The sequence below is a fragment of the Pelodiscus sinensis genome, chromosome 2 (genome assembly GCF_049634645.1).
Source record: "Pelodiscus sinensis isolate JC-2024 chromosome 2, ASM4963464v1, whole genome shotgun sequence".
NCBI lineage: Eukaryota > Metazoa > Chordata > Testudines > Trionychidae > Pelodiscus > Pelodiscus sinensis.
This window is the reverse complement of record NC_134712.1, coordinates 231362835-231388594: the sequence shown is the minus strand read 5'-3', so window position 1 is coordinate 231388594 and position 25760 is coordinate 231362835. Positions and strand designations below refer to the sequence as shown.

The 25760-nt window shown below is 38.0% G+C and overlaps 1 protein-coding gene across 13 annotated transcripts in view; it reads left to right on the top strand.

Moving 5' to 3' along the window:
- PARD3 (par-3 family cell polarity regulator) overlaps positions 1-25760 on the top strand; it is a 677664-nt gene that overhangs the window by 409608 nt on the left and 242296 nt on the right. For all 13 annotated transcript variants that reach the window (XM_075922689.1, XM_075922688.1, XM_075922683.1 and 10 more), the window contains 3 exons: positions 7727-7866; positions 12855-12983; positions 17440-17478. In XM_075922689.1, the coding sequence (XP_075778804.1) occupies positions 7727-7866; positions 12855-12983; positions 17440-17478 (308 nt within the window). The remainder of the gene's footprint in view (positions 1-7726; positions 7867-12854; positions 12984-17439; positions 17479-25760) is intronic.

The window sequence follows — 25760 nt, the reverse complement described above, 5'->3', positions numbered from 1 at the left end:
TATGTGCATTACTCTCATGTTCTCACTGTACATGAAAACTAATGTAGTATAAGCAATCTGTTGACTTGAGTTTGAGTATTATTCATGAATGATGAAGATGTGCAAATTAAGTGAGTTATTCCAAATAATAAAGCCATTATGCCATAGCATTCCATCATGCATTCTAAATATATACGGCATATATATTACAAAGTTATTTTTAAACATTTTAAAGCATACGAAATCATATTATTAGAAAGTCTTTTTTTGTACTTTCCAGACTATCAAAGCCAGCTGTCTTTGTTAGTATAAGTACTATTGAAACGAGTCTAATAGAAGAGGAAAATGTAATTTGTAAATACCTTTTAAAAGTCCAGAAATTACAGTATTCTGTATCTTAAAAACTTCATGACTTAAGTTTAATATCTCATCTCTGCCTTCAAGGAAAATAAGTGTTGCATAGCCAGCTGAAATTTTGAGAATTTCCTCTTTCTAATGGTATTAAGCTCTTGTTTCTTTCTTTGAAGGGCTGTGATATGTTCAGTCTAGAACACTGATATATTAAGATATAATATACTAATGTAAATATATGACTGAGCCTTGGGATCCTCTAATTTGAGTTTGATGATAATCCAGTTTTGAAGGAAAGAAAATATTTTATTTGCTTGTGCTCCTGCATATGCTTATATGGTAATGTGTCCGGTGTGTGCATATATCTACCTAGGTGTGTGCATGTAGAGACACGAAGTGGGAGACATAATACCAAAAGAAAGTTAGTCCACTAAAATGTATTTTTTCACCTATGTTGTCTTTCACAAAATCCGGAACTGACAAGATTGCAACAACACTCTATTTTTAAAGAGAGGGGATTTATATAGCATTTACCACTGGAAAGTCAGCATTTGCGAAGTTACCACTCAGTTATTTCTGAGATTCTACAGTTATTTCATTAAACTGTTGTGTGTCAGATGCCACTATGTAGTAACTCTTGGCAAATTATGACTTTCTAATGATGATGCAAGCCACAGTCTTTGGGGTTAAAGCAAGCGAGTTCAAGTATAAAAAAATGGCATTGGAAATTATATAGCAAACAACCCACCACTATGACAGAATATACTGTTTCTACTCATTCTGTTTTATGTTGCCTTCATGTAAAAAGTTATTTGTTTATCATTATATTTTTGTTAGTTAATAAGAATAATTTTCTTTAAAGGAGCTAAAGACAGAGTATATTGAAGTATAGAGATTTACTGTGGCTTCATAAATACAGGATAGCAATTTTCATTCTAAATGTGCACCGTCTTTTTTGTGAACTTCGCATGAACTACCAGATTGCTTGTTTCTAGTTACTGAATTTTAAGCTCTACAAACTTGGATGACATAAGGCTGAATTGACAGTTTGCTTCTGTTGTTGATGCTCCTTCAGAAATACTTAAGGCCATCAGCTTAGACAACTTGGTTGGAAAAACGTTATTGGCTGAGTAAGGAATCACTGTACTTACAAAATATGCCCCCAGACATTACACTGATTTCACCAATTTTTCCTCTTTAATGGAATGGATAAATAGGAAGCCTATGAAAGTATCACTGGGGCATACTATGCAACATCTAATTTTCTCAGCTAGGGGTGAAAATACGTATTTTTCACATAACTTGTAAACATCAACAGTAATTATAATGAATTACATGAATGTTGGCTGGAGGAAATAATTATTTTGTCACAAATCAATCTTGATGTCAAAGTTGCTGAAACTGCGGTATGCAGCTCACTTCCTGGTACCCTGAAGAGATCTGGTTGATCATATAGTGCCAACTCTTTCCCTCCCATTCCATCTATGAATACTATATTAGGTACAAGGAGAAATAGAGTAAATCTTTTCCTAATATAATTTAGTCATTTAAGCAGCTGCTATAGATGCTGAGATCATGAATGGAAGGGAGAGGTGGATGACGAGATGAGAAAGGGTAGGTGCCACTAGGCAACCTGTCTAAGAACACGATCCATGCTATTAAAATGTTTTCTTTGGCCACCCCTTCTTTCCGCCTCCCTCCTTTCTAAGGAATCCTGTTTTAATGCATTTTCAGAAAAAATCAGTTTTATTTCTAACAAATTGTTTTTAGAAGAGAAATTTATAAGATTGTCTTATAAAGACAGTATGAATCAAATTGTAAGCACAGTAATTTAGCCTGCTTCATTTTAGGCATGTTAACCTACTATAGAATGCATGCATACTGAAAGGATTCCTCATTATTAATTCGTCAATATCCACTGTAGATGGATGCTGCTTCTTCCCATCTTGATTTTCGTTTGACTAGTTTGAAAACGCAAATGTAGAGCAACAAATGTAGCAAAGTGCTTAAGTGTACCCCCAAGTAGTTTATTATGAATATGAGTGAAGTAGGGACATTGATTGTCTCTGATTATTTCTAATGAAGGATGTTGTAGTAAGAGGTTTTATAGAAATCTAACAAATGCATGTTCTTTGCTGCTAACAGACAGCTGTTATTTAACCAATTAATGTTGTTAGATTAAAAAATTCCTTATGGAGTGTGCATTAACACTTACACATATGTAAGGCTTTTTCTTGAAATTCACTTCTGATTTCATGAATGTAGTCTGGGTGATGATTAGAATGGGTGAATTGACTTTTTAACATACAGAGACCTTTATTAAAACTGTGTTTTTACACATTGTGTGAGCTGTGTCAAATAAAATGACATACTAGGACCTGTAGTACTTGCCTCCATAATTATGATTTCTTAATATTTATTGCCATTTTGGCATTTTCAAATAACCTGATATTTCATAGGCATTAGCTGCTTAATAAAGTCAGAAGAGAAGGTCAGTAATATGTTTCAGTCAATGCAGAATGTTTGTTGGCTTTTTTAAATGAAAATTGATATCTATTTATCTTTTCTTAAAGGTCAGGCCCTGAACTTTTAGCATACAGATATAGGGGTTATTGCTGTTATTCTAATACTATTGAGGTATTCATGGCAGTCACTCATCATAGTTTGTACAAGTTAAGACAACATGAGTAATGACAACTGGCTTCTATTTTTTATTTACTTTTTACAGTGTGTCATAATTTACAATAAACCTAACCGAGAAATAAAATACAGAAAATTCCCCCCACATGGCAAGTAAAGAGAATAACACCACTTACACAACATCCAAAATCAGGCCAAATTTTGGTCTCAAATACACCAGCAGAGACCCAAATTAACTCCTTTTGATAAAACTACTCTGGATTTAAGCTGAGAAAAATCTGGCCCGACAGTTATAAATAATGTACCAGCAAAAATGATGATTCCAGGAGTCTCATTCCTCATGTGTTCATTAGCTTATAACATTTAGTTCAGTAGTCCCTAAAGTATTCGAAGGACTGCTTTCAGTCAGGCTTCACTTCACTCAGATTTCAAATACATTAATCTGGAAACAACATGGAGTATTTCAAGACTGCGGTAGAGTAGAATGACTTCACATCACTGGAGGAAAATACCATTGTTTGTTAAATGTATTAACATTTACTGCATCGGTTCATTTTGGATTGAAATATTTGTGTAAATATAGTGTATATAATACTTATAATATTTAATAAAATGTTAAACAGAAAATCTTCTACATAACTGGACATGGAGATGGCAATAAACTCTTCAGTATTAGTTTCCCAAGCTGTTTATAAATTAAGCATGTAAAGACAGTCTTTCAGAAAATAAAAACAATTAGCCAGAAGTCAGAGGTTCTGTAATTTTATTATGATATTATAGCAAAAATGGAAATGCAGCTCATCTCATCTATTTTATCTGATAGGTTTGGCCAAGTAATTTGTTAGATTTTCTAGTATGAATTGCACAAGTTTACATTTTTTTGCTTTGGGGCCATATCCTGAAGCCCATTCTAGCATGGATTTTAATCTGTCTTTACTCATGCAAAATTCCATTGCACACTAGATAAGGAGAAAAGTAAAGATTTCAGACTGTGACCCTGAATTAGTTACAGCATGTGGAGCTTGCACCTGATATGATTAAAGTGTAAAGTCTGCTAACCATTTTTCATGATAACTTCCTGTTTTCACAGATACTTTTCTGCGATAGTCACCTTTTGGGCTGAAGTTGTCCATGCCAAGAGTAATGTTTTCAAAAGTGATTTAGGATACTATGTCCTATAAAATGTTTTACCTCAAATGTGAGGTGAAAGTGAAAGGAAATTACTTCAGCCATTTTTGAGTTACTGGGGAGAGGTGTTGCCAACACCATTTTCCACTAGTCAGGAAAGCAAGTGTGACCATTGCTTTTAATAGAGATGCAGTGAATATGTCTGAACTTTAAAACTGGAATGATCATAGAACTTATTTAGAAGAGTATTCTTTGGTAAGGGGGGAGTGATGCTTGAGATCATTTTGTGCATGAAGTTATTCTAATTGTGCATGCACAGTTCTGTAAATAAACACTTCTTGGAGAACATCTAAAATTGTTTTGATTGTCTTAATGAAACTTATTTTTGTGGCATTGCAACATAAATTCACCTTGCTTGGTTCTTCAAGTGTAGTATAGACTTAACAAATCACACTTGACAATATAGAATGCTCATGACTGATGAAATAACTAACCCATCTATCCTGAAAATGGTTTCAAAGAGGAGAAATACCATGGACATGAAGAAGCCCATTTCTCTACGTTGCATGCTGTAATCGTTGCCATACAATGTGTGGCACTTGATTTTTATTTTTTTTTTTAAGAATGTCCCCATATGTTTTATGTGTTTAAGAACTGGACTTGCAATTGATTTCCCCCAGCTATTTGCCTCTTTGTCCTATTAGCCTTAATATTTAGGGAGTGGCAGATTGTATTCTGGTCAGATCTAATATTGCAGACTGTCCTAGTACAACCCACTACCCCCAAGAGAAGTCCATTCTCTGTCTATGGCACAGATGGAACAAGATATGGCTTGCAGGCCGGATTTGGCCCACCAAGCTGTATGATTTGGCCTGCCCTGCTGCACTCCCTCCTCCAGGCTAATTGAGACTTGAGGGTGGGGAGTGCATGAAGTCATTCGCTGTTCAAAGCAGCTGGCGGCTCCCATGAGGCCTTATAGCTTATGACTGTGTGTGCTCAGGTTTGTACAAATTGCCCCAGTGCAGAGGAAGCTGGATTTGCCAGTAGAGTTCCATCACTGATGTTGCCAAGCGGCTTTTTTTACTGGCTACAGATACTGTGTGCTTATTGTGGTTCACATACAATATGAGGATAAGAGTAGATGCCTCATTGCCCTTACAGATTATGCGAGGGGGGGGGGCGTCAAATACACTCATTTTAAATTCTAGCTCCTCCTGTTTCCTCTGAGACTTCTGGACTGTGGCTATACATGCAGCAGGACTCCTTCCCCCCACTTCATTTAGCACAGTTGTTCATCCAATTTCCGGCAGGAAGTGGGAAAGGGCAGACACCTACTGAGAGAGAGCAAGGCCTCCTCAGTAGTGTCTTGTGTCCGGGCAATACTTTCTCCCACAATGGCACACTGGTATCTGACATAGGCCATGGAGACCACACTTTTTTCATACCAGACAACCTTAAAGAGACTGGAACATGACACTACGGATACTGCTTACCACCAGGGGGCTGATCCTAGGAAAAATGGAAAGTTAACCCCTACTTCATAGGGAGGCAACAAAAACTTAGTAGCATACCAAGCAGGTTTCTGCCATTCTTATACCAACTTTCCAGGTCATAGTAAAGGCTAATCCATGTTCAGAAAGGGATTTTTATTACAGTGTATATTCAGTCATACAGTATATGTAATTATTCATTTTTTCCCCTTTGAATTTTATTAGCTCCCCTCCTCCCAGTAAACAAACTCCCAGAGAAACAGAAAGTTGACGCTGCTGTTGCCTGTTTCAGTTGAGAATGCTGCTTGGAGCAATTATTCGTGACTAACATACTTGTCCAATTAATGGCCCTCTTTGAATTTATCATTGATCTTGCTGCTTGTCATCCCATGGGTAACTTGACTCTAGAATGCTTATTCAGCATCGTACATGAGATAGAAAGGAAGCTCCAGCTTGTCAAGAAAGCTGCTGATGTTATCAAGAGAAGCTTGAGAATTTGAATTACACAAATCAGTAGGGTAATTTCTAAATGCCTCATTAATTTCAGTATCATTAAGTTTAATTTGATCATATTTGGAGACAGCAGCTACAGAGGGAGACACGGATTCTGCCCTCATTTAGTAACTTATCCATGTCCTGACTTTGTCTTTAGAATCCTATAAATGATTAGCTTGAAGCTTGCAAAGCTTAACTTAAATGGAAGATTATCAGGTATATATTCTAAGGGTCAGTCCCAACTGTCCTTGATGCAACCTCTTAAAAAAATGAGGTTGAGGGTCAGTGGGTGTGAGAATCAAAATGACTTGTGCTGACAATAAGGGGGCTAATAAGTCAAGAGAATGTGTTGTATATTTTCTTCTTCAGCTCCCTTCCCATTCTCACTCTGTGTTTTATCTGTGTGTCCATTTTTGTTATTCCTTTGAAAGTAGCTACTGCGCGCTTTTTTTTTTTAAATAAACTTTTCAGAGGTACCACTGGAGTTAACCATATATTTGCACAGTTCCTTCATAAATAATACTATGATGAACAATTTTACTCCCTAAGAACTAAATATGTTTAGTATCTTTCAGCAGCAGGAGGGGTATTGATTCTCCCAGGTCACCTAAGTAATTCACATTTCTGCTGAGACATATGTAGCATGGATAACTGAACCAATTATATTGGCACAGGGGAAAAATAGGCATAAAATCTGGGGCTGCTGTTGCTGCTGGCTCCAGGCCCCAGTGCGAGGGTTACAGCTGATGCTGGCTATGACCTCAATGTGAAGGCTACAAGTTCTACTGTTTGCTCCCAGCCCCAGTGCTAGGGCAGCAGGCTGCGGGCGGGTGCTGCTCCTAAGCAGCAATTACCCATTACTCGGTAAGCGTCACTCAGTTGCCCATTCATATCCCTAAGCTCGACAGCATTGAAGGCTTAGACAGTATCACTAACTTTTTTAGAGGTATCACCATATGTGTTGAACACAATGTGAAATAGCATGGAACCCTGTGGTAGCCCACATGAGAGAGGCTTCAGGGTGAATGAACAATTGATAATACATTGTGAGGCCTCACCAAGTGGAAAGAATGGAAGCACTGAACTGTGATTCCATCCATCACTGCCAGAGACCATAGATGAGTTGACAAAACCTCCTGGTCAAGAGTATCAGACTGCTGACATTGCTAAAAGAGTCATTGTAGAAGGAAAGTAGATTATTGACCAGTAAAATCAGTGAACTCTTTGTACTAAATCAAGGACAAAATCCAGACTGACAAGGAAGAAAGAAGTGAAGTGATGCCATATCTGCTTTGTCCTACTTTCATCTCATTTATCTTAATCAAAAGTGGAAGGTTGGAGATATGACAATGAGCAGAATATTTCCAGTAGAAAGGTTTTGGGATTAAGAACTCAATAATCATTTGTGCCAGAATATTGGGGCCCTATGTTTCAAATTTGTTATTTCCAGGAATTATGTTTTTGTACATTTCTACGAAGCATTGTTGTATAATATTTTGTACAAGGCTTTTGTGTATAATTACCGCAAACAAAAAATATTGGCAACAGATTAACTTGTTTTGCTTGGTAGACTCAGTAGGGACTATAATTAAATGAATGTCCACATCTCAGACAAACGATAATGCTTTATATTATTTATGCAGGTACAGAAGGCTTGGGATTTAGCATCACTTCAAGAGATGTGCCAATTGGTGGCTCAGCTCCAATTTATGTGAAAAACATCCTTCCAAGAGGTGCAGCTATTCAAGATGGGAGATTAAAGGCTGGAGACCGACTTATTGAGGTGATGATACTTTGTATGCTATTAATTGTAGTTCAAAAGGCATTCTCTGTATTTTTTGTCATAAATTAGTGTATTCGTTTATTTCCAATATGATTTAAATTATTTTATCCCAGGAAATTACTTGTCCCATTTTTTGCCTTCTCAGTGTAACAAATTTAGGGCTGTATAATTGCAACAAGGCACATAATTAAAAGAAGGGGACCCAGCCATGTTAAGAGTAATGATTTTATAAAACTAATTTCTTTGTGTAAAATCATAGAATCCTAGGACTGGATCGGACTTGAGAGGTCCTGTAGTTTAGTATCCTGCACGCATAGCAAGACTTAAGTATTTTCTGGATTATCCTTGTCAGATGTTTGTCTAACCTGTTAAAAAGTTCCAATGATGGAGATCCCACAACCTCTATAAGCAGACTGTCCAGTGATTAACCACCATGACAGTTAGGAAGTTTTTCCAAATGTCCAATCTAATTTACCTTTGCAGCAATGTAAGCCTATAGCTTCTTGTCCTATACTCAGAAACTAAAGAGAACAATATTTCTCCCTCTACCTTATAACAATATTTTCTGTAGTTAAATCACTATTATTACTTTACATAATTAAGAAAAAAATTGTTCTTTTAAAATATAGTATATTTTTCATGTTTATTTTTTCTACTGGCAAAACGCCATAGTGTTGGGTCTCAGACATTGCAAGGGATTGTTTATATGTTCAAGAGAAGAACAATTCTGATAAAAGTTGGCTTTCTCAACTGATGGGAATGGAAGTACAGTAAGTAGTTAAGTACTAGTAAAAGGTAAAATGTCATTTTGTAATTTGCACTGAGTATACTACACACCATGAAGGGAATTTAATTTTAGATTCATAGAACACTAGAACCTGAAGGGACGTCGAGAGATCATTGAGTTCAATCCACTGCCTTCATAGAAGGCCAAGCAAGATTGTTTCTTATCCTATCATGAGAGGCCAAGGAGAACAATTTTTCTCCCTCCTCCTTGTACCACCTTTTAGATACTTGAAAACTGCTATCATGTCCCCTCCGAGTCTTTTCCTTTCTAAACTAAACAAGCCCAGTTCTTTCAGTCTTCCCTCATAGCTCATGTTCTCTAGACCTTTAATCATTTTTGTTGCTCTTCTTTGGACTTTCTCCAATTTTTCCACATCTTTCTTGAAAAGAAAGAGTAGAGCGGAAGAAAGACTTCTCGTTTCTTCCTCACAACACTTTTATTAATGCATCCAGAACCATGTTTGCTTTTTTGCAACAGTGTTACGTTGTTGAATCATATTTAGCTTATGGTCCACTATGACCCCTACATCCCTTTACGCAGTACTCCTTCCTAGACAATCACTTCCAATTCTGTCTGAATGAAACTGTTCCTTCCTATGTGGAATACTTTGCATTAGTCTTTATTAAACTTCATCCTATTTACCTCAGACCATTTCTCTATTTGTCCAGATCATTCTGAATCATGACCCTATCCTCCAAAGCAGTTGCAACCCCTCCCTAGCTTGGTATCATCTGCAAACTTAATAATCATATTCTCTATGCCATCATCTAAATCTTAGGGCACATATAGACTACTCTAGAGTTTCGAAAGAGGATATTCAAGTTCCGTGGGAATTTGCATATCTTCTTCCGATCTCCCTTTCGAAAGCAGAGCTTTCGAAAGCGAAAGGAGTTCAGACATGGCTTTTTCAGCAAATCCCCCACCCTTTGTTGAAAAACCGCTTTTCCTCAAAAAATGAGGTTTACGTGTCTTTTCAACAAAGGGGGGGGAGGGTTGCTGAAAAAGCCGTGTTTAAACTACTTTTGCTTTTGAAAGCTCTGCTTTGGAAAGTGAGATCGGAAGAAGATACGTAAATTCCCGTGGAATTTGCATATCCTCTTCCAACACACTAGCATAGTCTAAATGAGTCCTTAGAGTCCCAATTCTCTGGACAGGCATCTCTTTTTCTCCACCTCTGTTGACAGCATTGCCAGTAGTAGCCCGTAACCTCCATACATTCCCTGCCCATTCCCATACTTGGATCCACTATATGCATGCCTTATGAATTCAAAGGACTAGAGGGCATTGCCTACTTTTCTGTGTAAAACAATTTGTTTTCCCTCAAAGTTACTGGAAGGGGAATAAAATCAGTCTTGAAGACTTAACGCCTGTCTGTTGCTTTTTTCAGGTTTGTAAGGACTGCATTTATAATTAATGACAAAGGCTTCGAGAGCCTGGCATAAGTGTTCATTTATGGTTCCTAAAATACAAATGAATTAGAGGAAAAAAACCACAATTGAAGGAACAGTGAAGGCCAGAGAGACAATTTTAAGAAAAAGAGTTAAAAAAAAAAAAGAGCATCACAGGTAGAGCATCATTAGAGATGAGGAATAACAGAGTAAAAAGAGCAAATCAAAACATATATTTGTTGTGTGATAGAAAAGTCATATAAAAATAAACACCAGTTACCCTTTTGGATTTACCTACAAAATTCCCTGTTCTGCATCCTCCTTCCCATGCAGATGAGATCATTGTAGTGTCATATTGCTTCAAGCTGGAGATTCACATTCTGTCACTTTACGATGTTGAGCATAAATAAGATGTTCTGGTGTCAGTCAGCTCAAGCCAATTTTTATTTTAAATATGGGTTCAGATTTGTCTCTGATGTAACTCCATTTCACTAACTCTATTAATTGCATTGGGGGATGGATTTTGGTTTAATACCTTTTATTTAGATTAATTGCCACTTGAATTACTTATCTTCTTTCTCTCAGATTTCTTTTGTCATTTCTGCACTTGATATCAGTGCATTTACCATTTGTCTGTCGCCAGCCGAGTACTTGTGACAAGGTGCTAGGAGCCTAGAACTGATGCTGCATTGTGGTCGCTAAGGCTGTGTCTACACTGCAGCGCCAGTTATTCCAAAATAACAAGGAGCAGGTCTACACTGCAAGCCATTATTTCAAAATAATGGCAAGCTGGAGGACCTCTTACTTCGACTCCTGCAACCCTCATTTCACGAGGAGTAAGGGAAGTTGAAAGAAGAGTATTTTTCCTTCAACTTCCTGCAACGTAGACCGCACCAAAAGCCAAATTAAGCTATTTCGACTTAAGCTACGCAATTGACATAGCTCGAGTTGCATAGCGTAATTCAACTTTTGCCTTTCAGTGTAGATGTGTCCTAAGAAACTAGCTATCCCCCTTCAGTGTGGGCTTAATTGACAAATGGGTGTTCAATGGCTTAATGGGGCTGATAAACTTGTGAATACAATCAACCTATCAGAGAGCAGCAGTTAAAGGAGAGGAAGGAAGTGCAAGGGGCGGGAATTGGCAGGGTTTTGGACAATGGTGCCCAAACTTTTTACATTGTGTCCTCCCTTTCCCATCAGGGTTTGGGCTGTAGGCTGTAGTTAGGGCCAGGAATAAATGTTTTGGAGTGGAGCTGTGGTCGGGCCAGGCCCTGAGGCCAGGGCTGTAGCAGGAGGTTGGGTCTGAGACCAGAAGGAGAGCTGTGGGAGGGGCGAGGAGGGGATCATGGTTGGGCACAGAACTGCGCCTTGGGCTTGGAGCTAGGGCTAGAGCATAGTCAGGGCAGAGTGCGGTTAGCTGGCACTGACTCTACACCTTGCATGGGTTCTGGCCCTGAACTCTGTCATCCTCCACCCGCAGACATTCCTCTATTCCAATGTTCCTTAAACTGTGTTCCGCGAGGCAGTAGGAGGTTTGCCACAGAGAATAACAGAGTTCAAAATGACCACCCTCAAAGGGGCAGGTGAATTTTTTTGCTTAACAAAAAAAATACTTGGTGTTCCTCATAAAAAAAATTGTTTAGTGTTCTTTGGTCTTAAAAAGTTAAAGAAACACTGCTCTATTCCATCCTAGAGGAATATGTTGTGCTGTATGGGAAACATTGGGCCATAGGATGTCAGACTGAGCAGATTTTTCACCTTCTGTCCCTGAGGGGGCTAAGGGAAAAGTTTGTATCCACTTGTATGTTGTTGCACAAGGCTGTACTGATGAAATGATGATGGAAGGGGCCCAATAACTAATGCTCTGGTACTTACGTATCTGAAAACAATTAGCCTGTTTGTGATGGCCCCAGGTGTGGGAACTCTTGTTACAGTGCCATATATCCATACTATAATTTTTCAAGACACACTGGTGAACCAAAGACTCTTTTCTCATTCACAGTATTTCCTTTCCTACATTCCCTTTATTGCTGTTCTTCCCCCTCCCCACCTCATACCCGTCATTCTTTCTTCCTTCCCCAGGCTCCCCTCAAAGTCATGGTTTCATCCTCTTGTTACTTTGGTCTTTTCTAAATCTGAGACTCACCTCCTTATACCTGCACAGCAGCTAAATAAAAATTCACAAGGTCTGTTACCAGTTTTAGTTTGCTGATCCACCAACCTATGGAAAAACCTAAGACCGTGAAACTGACCAGAATTTACATATTTCACATTTTAATGTGCTTTGTGAATGGCAAAATGAAGTCAAAGGTATCTCTTGTAACTTTCAAAGTGAAATTGATTCCTATTCCGAGCAAGAATATCAGGGAGGAGGCATGAAGCAAAGGCTGTAAGTATGCCTAACCAACAGGGTTTTGCATTCCACCTTATATCATGTTTATTTGAGCTTTCTTCATTCTGTTTTAAAGGGACAGATAGCCCTGCGAGGATACAAAATTGTTGTCTGCAAAAATGAGGGCAGATATCCTTATTGACTTCTTTTGTGATCATCTTTTTCTCTTGTTTGTTAGAAGTCATCATTAGAAATATGAGACCAGAACAATAAATATTATGCATCTTTCTGTAGATTCCTTGTGCCTACTGATCTCGTTATCCAATTCAATGGGAGTTTTGCTGAGAGTAAATGCAGAATACTTACGTTAATTCCTTCTAAATTTATAACAAAGATTGGCCTCCAAATTAATTGTGATGGGTTATAGCAATATTTTCTAATGCTGGAGTCTTAGAAGTCATATGTGTTTTATTTGTCGCAGGTAAATGGAGTTGATTTAACAGGCAAAACTCAGGAGGAAGCTGTCTCCCTGCTGAGAAGCACCAAGATGGGAGGGACTGTGAGCCTTTTGATTTTCCGTCAGGAAGAAACATTCCATCCAAGGGAACTGGTGCGTAAAACAGAACATCTAGGAGATTTTAGATTAATTTAAGCAAGAGGTCTGGTCCTGATATTGGCTAGTAAATTTGTATGATCAGAAACGAAGACAAAAAATCAGTTTTTGTTATTCTCTGGTCAAGTTAACTTTATATGAACATTTTTATTTTTATTTTTTTAGCTCTGGTCTTAGATTTGGATATTCACTATAATATGTGAATGGGAGTTTAAAAATCAGATTCTGGTGGTATTTTCAGTGACAGAATATTAATTATAATAAAGCAAAAATATTGCATGGACTTTACATTAATACATGAGAAAAGTGGATTTTGTCCATAACTTTTACACTCGTGAGTCTGTGTATGATAATTTGCCATTTGTCTTATCACTTGATCAAAAACATTTTAGAGGATTTAAAACTAAGCCAAAATGGAACCTACGAATGCTATGGTACCAAAAGAGGAATTTGCAAGAAAAAAAGGTTATTATTTTAATGGAAAGCATCCCCTGTGTTTTATGGAACCCCACCATTATTAATTTAGCAAGGTAATTCAGAGAAAGTATTCTGAATAATTTGAGTGAAATGAAACAATCGTATATTACAACACCTGTTCGACTTGCAAAGTGTATACACATATTTCCCTGATTATTACCCAGGCTAACTTCTGTTATAAAAAAGTAGATTATGAATATAAACTGTATTATGTTCTATATTCAGAGTGCTATAGTTTTAAATATATTGCTATAAAATAAATTGTGTGGCTGCATTCTCATAAATAGGCAGAGTAAGAGGAACTGCTCTCTTCTCTTTTGATGCTATGAACAATTTTTTTTCATTTCTACTGGATTTTTAGTATCTTGAGTGCAAAAATGATGAATTTTTATTTTACCATTTTAAGGCATTTAATATCAGTCTTTGTCTTTCAAAAGAGCATTTAACCCTAAAAAACTGTAGTGGCTAAGAATGCTGCAAATAAAGCTACATTTGTTAACTTAATCCTTTTGGAATGCGAGTTCAGGTACTGCTATGTCATGCTTTATGAAAATTTTCCTTTAAAGACTGAATCAAATTGAATAGTATGGAAATTGAATCACACGCCTTTGAATGGCTGGAACTGTGGAAGCAGTCAGTTTATAAGCTTCTGTGATGTAATTTTCACAATATTGGTAACGGACAGTAAAGGCTAGAAATACTTTTGTGTGTGTTGTAAATAAACTCTTAGAAGAAAGAGCATAACATTATTTTGTGTATATATTATTCCTATATTGATTTTAATGTTATAAAGCATAATTAATAGTAATGCATATAAACTCCTGTAAAGATTATATTTCCTTGAATATAGAATAGCCTCGAAGTACATGTTAACCTTACTCTGTAATCAGTTTAATTTTAGTTTTAACTTTTATTGCATATTTTTTTACATCAGAAAGCGAATCAATCCTTTTAAGTTAGTTGGGCCACAGCAGCCTCCCTGCAGCTGCTCATCTGATGCCAGTCCCTGTGCTATTTCGACCAAAGTCAGTATAGAAGAATCACATTGTTCACGGGAGGTGGTAGATGGAGAAATCTTTACTTGCCTACATAATCAGAGGTCTAGATCATAAGCTGGTGTAAATTGCTATCACTCTAGTAGAACTACAGCAAAATATGCTAGCTGAGATTCTAATCTAGTGTGTGATGAACCCTGATTGCTTAAAGATTTGTACATTCACACCCTGGCATGAGCAAATTCTAGTTCTGCTCTGCCGTCATCTGTCATAGGGCTTAATGAACAGCAGGAGAAGAAAGGTGTTGGGGGAGCTACTGAACTGAAACTTGTTCTGAAGTGGTGCTCTTCCCTCTGCTAGTGAGAAATAATAAAGGCAGTTTGTTTGAACACAATTCAATTTACAGACTTTTAACAGAACTTCACAGAAAGATTTGTATGATGGGAAAGATTATCTAAATATATGTGTGCGCATTTAATGATGAAAGTAATTTTTTTTCATGTGGTCCAATTTGTCCTTTGTGTCCTTCCCACCTTCCCTCCATCTTTTCCACATTGCTTTACTTTTTCTTATAAAGAATGTTATAAGCATATTTAATGAGCAACATAGAAACAGAGTTTTTCTTACTATAAATACGCCATGAAACATTTACTTAATAATCATCCAGTGCATAAAGCAGTGGACTGGGAGTTGTCTGCTGACAGGAGCTCAATATTACAGCCATTTACACTTTAGCTACTCTTGTCAGAGTTCTTTAGATTTGATTTGGGAAGTCAGGAGTTGTGGGTTCTGCTTTCTGTATGACTTCTGACACATCACTTAGCCAAACTTTCCCTTATAAGAAAACTTACCTACGCCATGGGAGAGTTGTGACGCTTAATGTCTTTAGAGTGCGTTGAAATCGTTGGCTGGGAGGAACTATGGAAATACATAGTATTATTTATATATGGGTAATTAAGGGAATGTTTAAGCAAAGACTGTCTTGGTTTTCTATAAAATCTGTACAGTTTGTATTGTCATATGTGTGCATGAGAGAGAATAATCGTTCAGCTCCAGAAGCACTGAAACCTGCACTTGCATGATCTGGACACTCAGGCTAATAAACAAATGCAGGGGAGAGTTCCAAGGGTAGGTTGCTATTTTATTAATATTAACTGATGGGACAGGCAATCATGCCCTCCCCCAAAATAGCAGCCATTTTCTTGGGTCCATTGTCTTTTTAAATGGTGTCTTGCCACATAGAAAACTGGGGTAACCCTTTAAATTCATGGTGTCCAATCAGTTCAATAGCCATTATAGTGGATATGCTATAGCAGAGTAGAACACACATAAGAACCCCCATACTGGATCAGATTGAAGGTCCATCTGGCCCATTATCCTGTCTTCGAACAGTGGCCAATGCCAGATGCCCAAGAGGGAGTGAACAGAAACAGGTAATCAAGTGATCTATCTCCTGTCATCCATTTCCAGCCCCTGACAAACAGAGGGTAGGGACACCATTCCTGCCTGTTTTGGCTAATAAGTATTGATTGACCTAACCTGCATGAATTTATCTAGTTCTTTCTTGCACTCTGTTAAAGTTCTGGTCTTCACAACCTCCTCTGGCAAGGAGTTTGACAGGTTGACTGAGTGTTGCGTGAAGAAAACCTTTTTTGTTTGTTTTAAACTAGCCGCATTCAAACTGCCAAATAGCCACATTGTTCAAGACAACTAGCCACACTCAACCGGCCAAATAGCCACATGTAGCTAGTGTGTTGGTCGCCACAGCTCTGAAGCCTAACCGACAGGACACAGAATCCTCATACACTGAATCCTCTTGCCATCCCCCATGAGAGGAATGAGGATGCCCTTTCTTCCCAGTCGTCAGAGGATACAAGTTGTATTATAGCTCTGAGAACATAGCTCTTTAGTTCAAGCTCCAGAGGCCTCAGTTTCAGTTAGATGCAGATTAAGGCTCCCGTTTGCCTTATGAAGTAGAAGTTCCACCTGCAAAATTTAAAATCTTTTGCTTATCTCTGACCCTTTTTTATTTTTTATCCTCATTGGACACTGGCTGCAAGTTGCAGCTGACTAGACATTGACATATTTCTCTGTGAAAGAACACACTCATTAAAGTTCTTTTCTTACTCCCAGTCCTTTATGTCCCCCTCCTCCCCCCCCCCCCCAAAAAGGCTATCCTGTATGCTGCAAAGAAGCCAGGATATATCAAATAAGCCATCTTGTCATTTTTTACTAGAGGGGGAAAAGTCCTGGCAAAGCTGTCCATTTGGCTAGACCCACAGGATGAAATACAGCTCAGTGATACCTGAACCAGAGAAAGGGAAAGCTGGGTGGCAATAGTGGCAAGATAGCCACTAGATGTCTGCGTGGGCCTGAGCCTGAGAGAGCCAGTCTGTTTCATCTCCAAACTGGCCAGTGTGAGGAAGAATAATTTTCCCAAGGCACATATCCACTTGCACACTTAGACTTAAGGAGAAGCATGGGGGGAGGAGAGGAGGAGCCACATCTCCACTGAGAGAGGTGTGGGGCATTTTGAAAGCAGATTTATTTGAAAATGTTTGCATAAGATTGTCCTGTTCTGTGCCATGTGAAGTGGCCTTAATTCAGCAAGGGATGGCCAGTGGAGAATTCCCCCAAGTAGGAGAAATGTCCTTTGGCATACAGATAGTGTGGACGGCTGGGCTTCCTGCTCTGCCAACCATACCCTTATCACTTTGGGCAGAAATTGAGAGTACATAGGGGGTGTGAATGTGGCTATGTTCTGAGGTCAGGTGCAGTGGAATAAGTTTTGTTAGAGCTGTACCTATAGACTTCTTACTGTGCACTGGTGTTGGGTAGCTGGGGATCCAGGAGTACAGCCAGCTGCCTACAGTTTCCAATGGCCTCTTTGTGCCATAATTGAAACCCTTTTCCTATGCTAGTAGACAGTGATTGCCTTATGTAGCCATGTTCTTATTTTCTTTTTGTTTTACTTCCTTTAGAATGCAGAACAAAGCCAGTCACAAATTCCAAAGGAAACGGTAAGAGCTTTGTCTTTTACATCTCAGAAGACTCCCAAAATATTAAAATATATATGGAACTTTTCCATATCAATTAAAGTTTTATAGACCCTCTTTTCACATTATATACTGTAGATGGCTCTCTCTAGCTTTACATTTTAAACTTCTTTTTATTATGTAATTTGCAATACTATTTGAAAGTCTCCTGGTCAGCAGGCAGAATGGGTAACCATTCAATACTTTAGTCAGATATTTTAAAGAATCATTGTTGAAAAACAAACAAGTAAATACCAAAAAAAAATTTAGTTAGATTGTTTTGTATCTCTATCTCAAGCCATTGTTTGTTTCAAGTGATTTTCAAGGAACTGTGTTGTGAGTTCAGGAAGCAGCAAGATTTAGAAGGTTTGGATCGAGATCCATTGCAAAGATGTGTACAGAAATTTCCATAGATTTTATAATGTACTCCAGACAGGAATACCAGTCTCTTAATATTAAGAATACTAAAATATACTTAGTTACTTATGTACTTCAAAAAATGGATCGTCTTATGGAGCATTATAATAAAAATATAATATATATCTTTCATTTGTACAGTATCTTTCATACTCGCCATATCTCAAAAAGTTTCCTATTGTTATTTAACTTAACATTGTTATCTAAGATGTTTAGACTTAGAGGTAAGGGAGAAGAGAGCTCTGACTGGGATGTGTAGTAAAATGTGGAGTTAGTGTGATATAGAAAAGCTATTTTATGTGATAGCGCTCCTTCCCAACAAGGGTGATATTAGGTGCAGAGAGAAAGGGCAAGGCAAGCAATGAGCAGAAGAGGAGAAGGTAGTTTGGAAAGAGTCTTTTAAAAATTATGTCAAGGAGGATAATTTTGAATTGGACCCTGAGATACATTTCAGAATTGGGCAGCAGCATTTTCCAGATGTTTGGTAAACTGGAACTTGAGGAGGCCATGGAAAAAAGTAGTCAAAGTGACAGGAAACTGAAGACATATTTCTGAGTGAGGGAGGAAAAAAAATGACCTCAGTTCTGGAATTTGAAAGTTAGAATTTATAACGGACAATGATCCTTCACCCACCTGCATTGAAGTAATTACAAAAATAACAGTATTTTATAAGTATCATATACATGGTATAATTTAGACCAGTGTTTCTTAACATGGTATAATTTAGACCATGGTATAATTTAGACCAGTGTTTCTTAAACTGTGTTTCTTAAAGCGAGGCAGTCAGAGTTGTGCTGCAGAGAGAGCAGAATTCAAAATGGCCCCTTTTTTGGGGGGAGGGAGTCTCAACAACTTCTCTGGAGGCTTTTTTTTTTTATCAACAACTTTCCCTGGGGAATGGCCACCCTTAAAGGGGAAAGCCTCCTTTTTTTTTTCTCTACTACTTTTCTGTGGGGGCTTTTTTTTTCCTCAACCAAAAAAAAAAAATAACTTTCTTGATGTTCCCCATAAAAAAAAATTGTTTGGTGTTCCTCGGTCTTAAAAAGTTTAAGAAACACTGATTTAGACATTTCTACAAAGGCAATTTTTCCCAGCTACAAATCAATAACACAGTTTCTGTTTGTTTTTTAATTCTTGTTTGTTTTGATGGTTTCCCCCGCTCTCCTTGGTTCTGCCTTCTTCCCCTGTGTAGTTTTCCTGTCTCTAGCTGTCAGACCTTTCAAAGTCAGCTTAGTTTTGCCCCCAGTTCTGGTTTTTATGACTCTAGTTGTAAGTTTTGTGTCTAAGTTTTGTGTCATGGAATTGACTGTATAAGGCAGAGCAAAAATAGTAGCCATAAGGGCAATGAAGATGCTGGACCTATGTAGATCAGGAGAGACAGGTGAAGTACAAAAATAACTACTTTTTCAGATTTATTATTCATGGTAGTTCTGTACAGTGTGTATAATTTTTAAATATTTGTTGAAATCACAGATCAGGAATAGAACCTACTGTTGATAATAAATATTGCAAAAACATAAGGGCATGATTCAGTTGTGCATTATTCCAGATTTACACTGATGAAATTTCAATGGCTTCAATAAAGTTATACCAGTAAAAATGTAAAGTAGTTCAGTAGACAATCAGGAACCTTCTCTCCCCTCCCCCCCATATTTAAAAATTAGTTTTTATTTTGCTTATCCATGGGCTCTGAAATCTTTAAATATGAGTTATTCCTTGCCAGCCAATCCAGAAGAGTACTGTCTTGAGATCTCCTTCTTTCCTAAGATTATGCTCTGATTATTCCCAGTATAACAACAATCAAGAGCTTCCCCAAGGCATCAACCCTGCAGGATCTAAATTTGTTCATCAGTCACCCACCAAGAAGTGCACCTTTATTTCTATCTTCAACCAAGCCCTAGCTAAGCATAAGGTTGAACCTTCACTGATGAAGAAGAAAGAAGCCAAATTACTCCTAAACCATGGGTCTTGCTTATATGACATTTTGAAATTTTGGTTTCATAAACTGTACCATTTTGATTGCCTATAACAAAACAAAATTGAAGAGATGTACCTGTAGCTCAACAGGATGATTGGAATGTAAGAGATTTGCCCATGATATAAAAACTAGTAATTTGCCATTCCATTTCTGTTTTGAAGCATAATTAATCTTAATTCAGAGCTTTGAAATAAGCTATTAATTATATTGTGTAAAACATCTGCCAATTAGTTCTCTCCCTTCTGTTTGCAAGTCAGTTGTTTTTGAGTTTTATTTTGCATTTACAGTTGTTTTCCTCTGTTTATTTTCTAAATTCATATCTGCAAGTTACTTGCATGTTAGTGTACTACCAAGAAAACAATGATTTCCAACTACTTGAGAATTTTACATTGAAGAGAGTGATCTTTTGCAGAAATTCTCCACCAGGTATATAGGACCTCTTAGGGGCCATGAGCATGTTTCAGGGGGTCTGCCAAAATAAACCAGAGAAGGGCCAGTGTTAGGGCAGCCAAAGCCTGAGCAACTTAACTTGCAGGCTGCTTGTGGGGGCATGGGACCCTGGGCACTTATACTGCTTGATACCCCTAATACTGGTCTGGGCTTTTAATCTGCTGTATGCCCTGAAAAAACATTTGTCGTGACACTAGTAGGCTGTGGAATTTTTGTAGTATGTTGCAGGGCAGGCGGGCTCAGAAAGGTAAGTGTTGAGATGCCCTGGTTTAGTGGTCAGAGAAGGGAAATTAGAATTTCAATTCTTGGACTCCGTTTCTTGACTCTTCTGCTGATTAGTGAGTAACAATGGGAAAATCAGTCTCTCTTTATGCAGTTTTTACTTCTATAAAATTGGTATACGTTAAACTTAATTCCAAAACTGGGTGGTGGTGAAATTTGACTAATGTCTTATTTCCTACAGTTCTAGCTAAATATTAGATGACTTTGTGGTTAAGGCACTGGTTTGGTCATCAGATCCCTGTTTGTATCCTGTCTCTGACAAAGACTTCCTCCATGGTGTGGGTGTGTTTTTTTTGTTTTGGTTTGGTTTTTTGTGTGCTGTGAACACAAGTATAACTCTAAAAGGGAATAATACTCCTTGCCTTAGAAGGTTGTTAGAGAGAAATTCAAAGATGTTTGTAAAGCACTCATATATTGAAATAAGGGAGATATATTAGCAATTACCTAGGAAAACATGCTTTGCATATAGTTGTGAAGAATTCACGAATGAAAGGATTGATAGTTGAAAACTTATTAGAGATCTGTCCCCAGAGCTGTTGTTATACTTCAAAGGCAAAAGCACTGTGTAACACAGGGCCATCAGGGGACTCAAGTAGTCAGTCCCCCACTGACCCCAGGCTCCATGCAGTGCTGCCGCTTTGAAACGCCACTTGGAGCCCTGCGTCAGGCTCCACACGTGCCGAATGGAGCCCGGGGTCAGCAGGGTAGTCGCCAGCTGACACTGGGCTCCATGCAGCGCTGCCGCTTTGACGTACCCTCTCCTCTTCCCTCCCCCTCTTGCTGCCTCTTTCTGATAGATGCAGCAAGGCGGGAAAGCAACTAGTCGACTAGTGTCAACTAGTCGTTCACATCCCTAATGCTGTATCTGGTGAAAAGTTTCAGCCTATATACATATACTGAGGACAGCACTGACTTCATTTCACGTGGGCTGTTAATACCAGATGGGAAGAAGTTTCATGCTGATGAGGATGACAGTGTTATTTTCTCTTATGCCGAGTGTGTAAATTGTGAATATTTAATGCTGATTTTTTTATATATATAAAACTTTTTGTATATACAGGAAGATTTGCAGCCTGTCTTTTCTAATAATGTGGCACTGATAACATGGAATGTGAGAATAATTACACCAGCTTCAAAGTTTTTTGGGGGGATAATTTTAAATGACTTCAGATTACATTTTTAATTAAGATGAAATCTAAGAAACTGATAGCTTTAAAAAAAGAGAGAATCAATAATTTTCTGCAGGATACTACTCTGTTTAGTCTCTCATTTAACATTGGATATACAGTATTATTGAATGGCTTATATGGAGTATTAATGAAGAGAGCTGAGCCAACAGTCCACAGTGAATAATTTATATAAGAAATGAATGAATGAATAATTTCCGTGAATGATTTCCATCCCGTAGTCAGTCATAAGCAGCTTAAAGTTTAAGATACTTGAAATTCAAAATTCAATGTGTTGGTTAGATTTTATTGGTCATATAGGTCAACCTTTTTTTCTCATGACCCAGTTGAAGAAAATCATTGATGCTCACACACCAACATAATTTGACTGGAGTGTGGGCTCTGGGATGGAACTGAGGATGACAGCATTGGGGACGTAGGAAAGGATTCCAGCTTTTGAGGGTGGGTCATGAGTGGGGTAAATGGGGCTTACCTTGAATGGCTCCTGATCAGCTGTGCAGTGGGGTTGTTAAGGCACCGCAGAAACAGCCAACAGCAGGTTCCCAGGCAATGGAAGTGTGGAGTTAGTGCTCATGAGGAAGCCTCCTGGCTGGGGGTGGAGCCCACAGCGAAGTCTCCTCCCTTAGAGTTATGCAGGCAGCCCTTGCCTTCCTGGCTCCCAGAGTGTAAAAGACACCATTAACCAATAAACATCCATTTATCAGATAAACGGTTATTCATTTACACTCAAACTTCATTACTGCAAAGCCAGGATTTTTTTCCTTTGATTTTCTGGCTTTCTTTCAGATGTCAGTCACCTTTCACTGTCTTCCTGGTCATGCCATGGGAGAAGGGCTCAGGATTAGGATTGTATGTGATTAATGTGCTGGGCATTCAAGTTTTTTCATGAACATGAAAGGGAACCCATTTAATGGGTTTTCGGGGTTGAGTCATTGGATTAGGGCCCAGGTTTTCAGTTCTACAGAATAGAAGTCTGAGAAGTATCCAGGTTTCTTCTACTATTTATAGATTTATTACATACTATGGGATAAGTTTAACAGAGATTTAATGTGTCCATTGTAATGGCTACTACTGCATCATCTGTGTGATAGCTGATAATTATTACAGTGATTACACTACTTCACAGATTTTAGAAATGTATGATGAGCAGGACATATATGGCAGTGGTTCTCAGTCAGGGGAACCCAGGATACATCAACTCATCTAGACACTTACTTAGGTTTACAAAAGCTACCAGAAAAGCACTAGCCAGTGAGTAAAAACTAAAATTTGCTGTTCTGCGTCCTACTGAAATGTCAGTACAATATTTATATTTCAATCTATTTATTTTTATAATGACCTTGTAAAAATGAGAAAGTAAGCAATTATTCAGTATTAGTGTGGTGTGACACTTGTAATTTTAAGTCTGATTTTGCAAGTTAGGTAGCTTTTAAGTGAGATGAAACTTGGGTATGCCAAACAGATCACAACCCGGAAAGGGGTGCAGTAGTCTGGAAAGATGGAGAATGACTAGTTTATAGCGTTCTGATCAATTGATGTAAATATTGATTTTAAAGTTATAGCAGTCACCTTAGGTGAATAAATCCACTTTTAAGAACAGTAGTTGTATGATCATAAAAAGAAAAAATATTAGTATAGACAAGCAGTGGTATTCTTATATCCAGGTAAATAAGAAAACAGGTGGAAATACTTAGACTTCTGCTTTCACAAAGCTTTGATTTCATGCTGAATGAATATCACATTAGCATTTTTGTTCCTTTGAAAAATGCTTGCAAAATATTCTTTCTCTTGACTTTTATTATCCATTTTAAGCATTAAATTGAAAGCATCTTTGAAGATGGTATATATGTTTTTGCGGTTAAATTGAAATTTCTTTAGCATGACCATGAACCCAAATCTTTTGCTTTAAAATGAATCACAACTAGTGAGAGAGCAGATTACTTCAGTGCTGATTCAGTAAATCACTGTTTATAAACAAATTGAATTTAACTTCTGTATGAGATGCAAATAATTTCTCTTTGCTGGGGTTAAAATTTAAGTGGCCTGTAATCCAGACATATGTGGGGAAACTAACACAGTGAGGCACAGCTTATCCAGTAAGTTCTTGGACTGCATTGGAGAACATTTTTTATTTCAGAAGGCTGAGAAAGCTGCTGGGGGGGTGGGAAGGGGGAGCTGTTCTAGATTTGATTTTAACCAATAGGGAGGAACTGGTTAAAAATTTGAAAGTGGAAGGCAGCTGGGTGAAAGTGATCATGAAATCATAGAATTCATGATACTAAGGAATGGTAGAAGGGAGGACAGCAATATAGATACAATGGATTTCAGGAAGGCAGATTTTAGTAAACTTAGAGAGCTGGTAGGGAAGGTCCCATGGGAAGCAAGACTAAGAGGAAAAACAATTGAAGAGAGTTGGCAGTTTTTCAAAGGTATGTTTTTAAGGGCCCAAAAGCAAACCATTCCATTGAGTAGAAAAGATAGAAAGTTTGTCAAAAGACCACCTTGGCTAACTAGGAGATCTTGCACAATCTAAAAATCCAAAAGGATTCCTATAAAAAGTGGAAACTGGGCCAAATTACAAAGGATGAATATAAGCAAACAACACAGGTAGGCAGGGGCAAGATCAGAAAGGCAAAGGCGCAAAACAAGCTCAGTCTAGCTAGAGATATAGAGGGTAACAAGAAGACATTCTATAAATATACTAGAAGCAAGAGGAAGACCAAGGACAGGGTAGGTCCATTGCTCAATGAAGAAGGAGAAATAAAAGCAAGAAATTTGGAAATGGCAGAGGAGTTTAATGACGTCTTTGTTTCGGTCTTCACCAAGAAGTTTGAATATGAAGTGATGCCTAACATAGTGAATTCTACTAGGTTTAGAAGATAACATTTTAAAAAGAACAAGTTAAAAAACACTGAAAAAAGTTAGAAGTTTTCAAGTCACCAGGGCCTGATGAAATGCATCCTAGAATACTCAAGGAGCTGATTGAGGAGGTATCTTAGCCTTTAGCTCTCATCTTTGAAAAATCATGGAAGTCGTAAGAGGTTCCAGAAGACTGGAAAAGGGCAAATATAGTGCCCATCTATAAAAAGGGAACCAAGAACAACCCAGGAAACTACAGACCAGTCAGTTTAACTTCTGTGCTAGGAAACATAATGGCGCAGGTAATTAAGGAATTCAACTGCAAACATCTGGAAGAAAATGAGGTGATAGGTAACAGCCAGCATGGATTTGTAAAGAACAAATCGTGTCAAACCAATCTGATAACTCTCTGTGATAGGATAACCACAGTCTTGTGGATAAGGGAAAAGCAGTGGATGTGGATGTGGTAGACCTAGACTTTAGTATGGCATTTGACATGGTCTCACATGATATTCTTATCAATAAAGTAGACAAATGCAACTTACAAGGGACTACTATAAGGTGGGTGCCTAACTGGCTGGATAACAGTTCTCAGAGAGTAGTTATTAAAAGGTTCACAATCCTGCTGGAATAGCATAACAAGGGAGGTTCCGCAGGGCTCTGTTTTGGGACCAGTTCTGTTCAATATCTTTATCAGTGATTTAGATGATCGCATAGAAAGTACGCTTATTAAGTTTTCAGATGATACCAAGCAGGGAGGGGTTTCAAGTGCTTTGGAGGTAGAGTCTTAATTCAAAATGATCTGGACTTACTGGAGAAATGGTCTGAGGTAAATAGGGTGAAGTTTAATAAGGACAAATGCAAAGTACTCCACTTAGGAAGGAACAATATGTTTTACACATACAGAATCGGAAGCGACAACCTAGGAAGGAGTACTGTCTAGGAAGCGACGAGGAGTCCTGTGGCACCTTATAGACTAACTGAAGTGTAGGAGCATAAGCTTTCGTGGGCAAAGACCCACTTCGTCAGATGCATGCATCTGACGAAGTGGGTCTTTGCCCACGAAAGCTTATGCTCCTACACTTCAGTTAGTC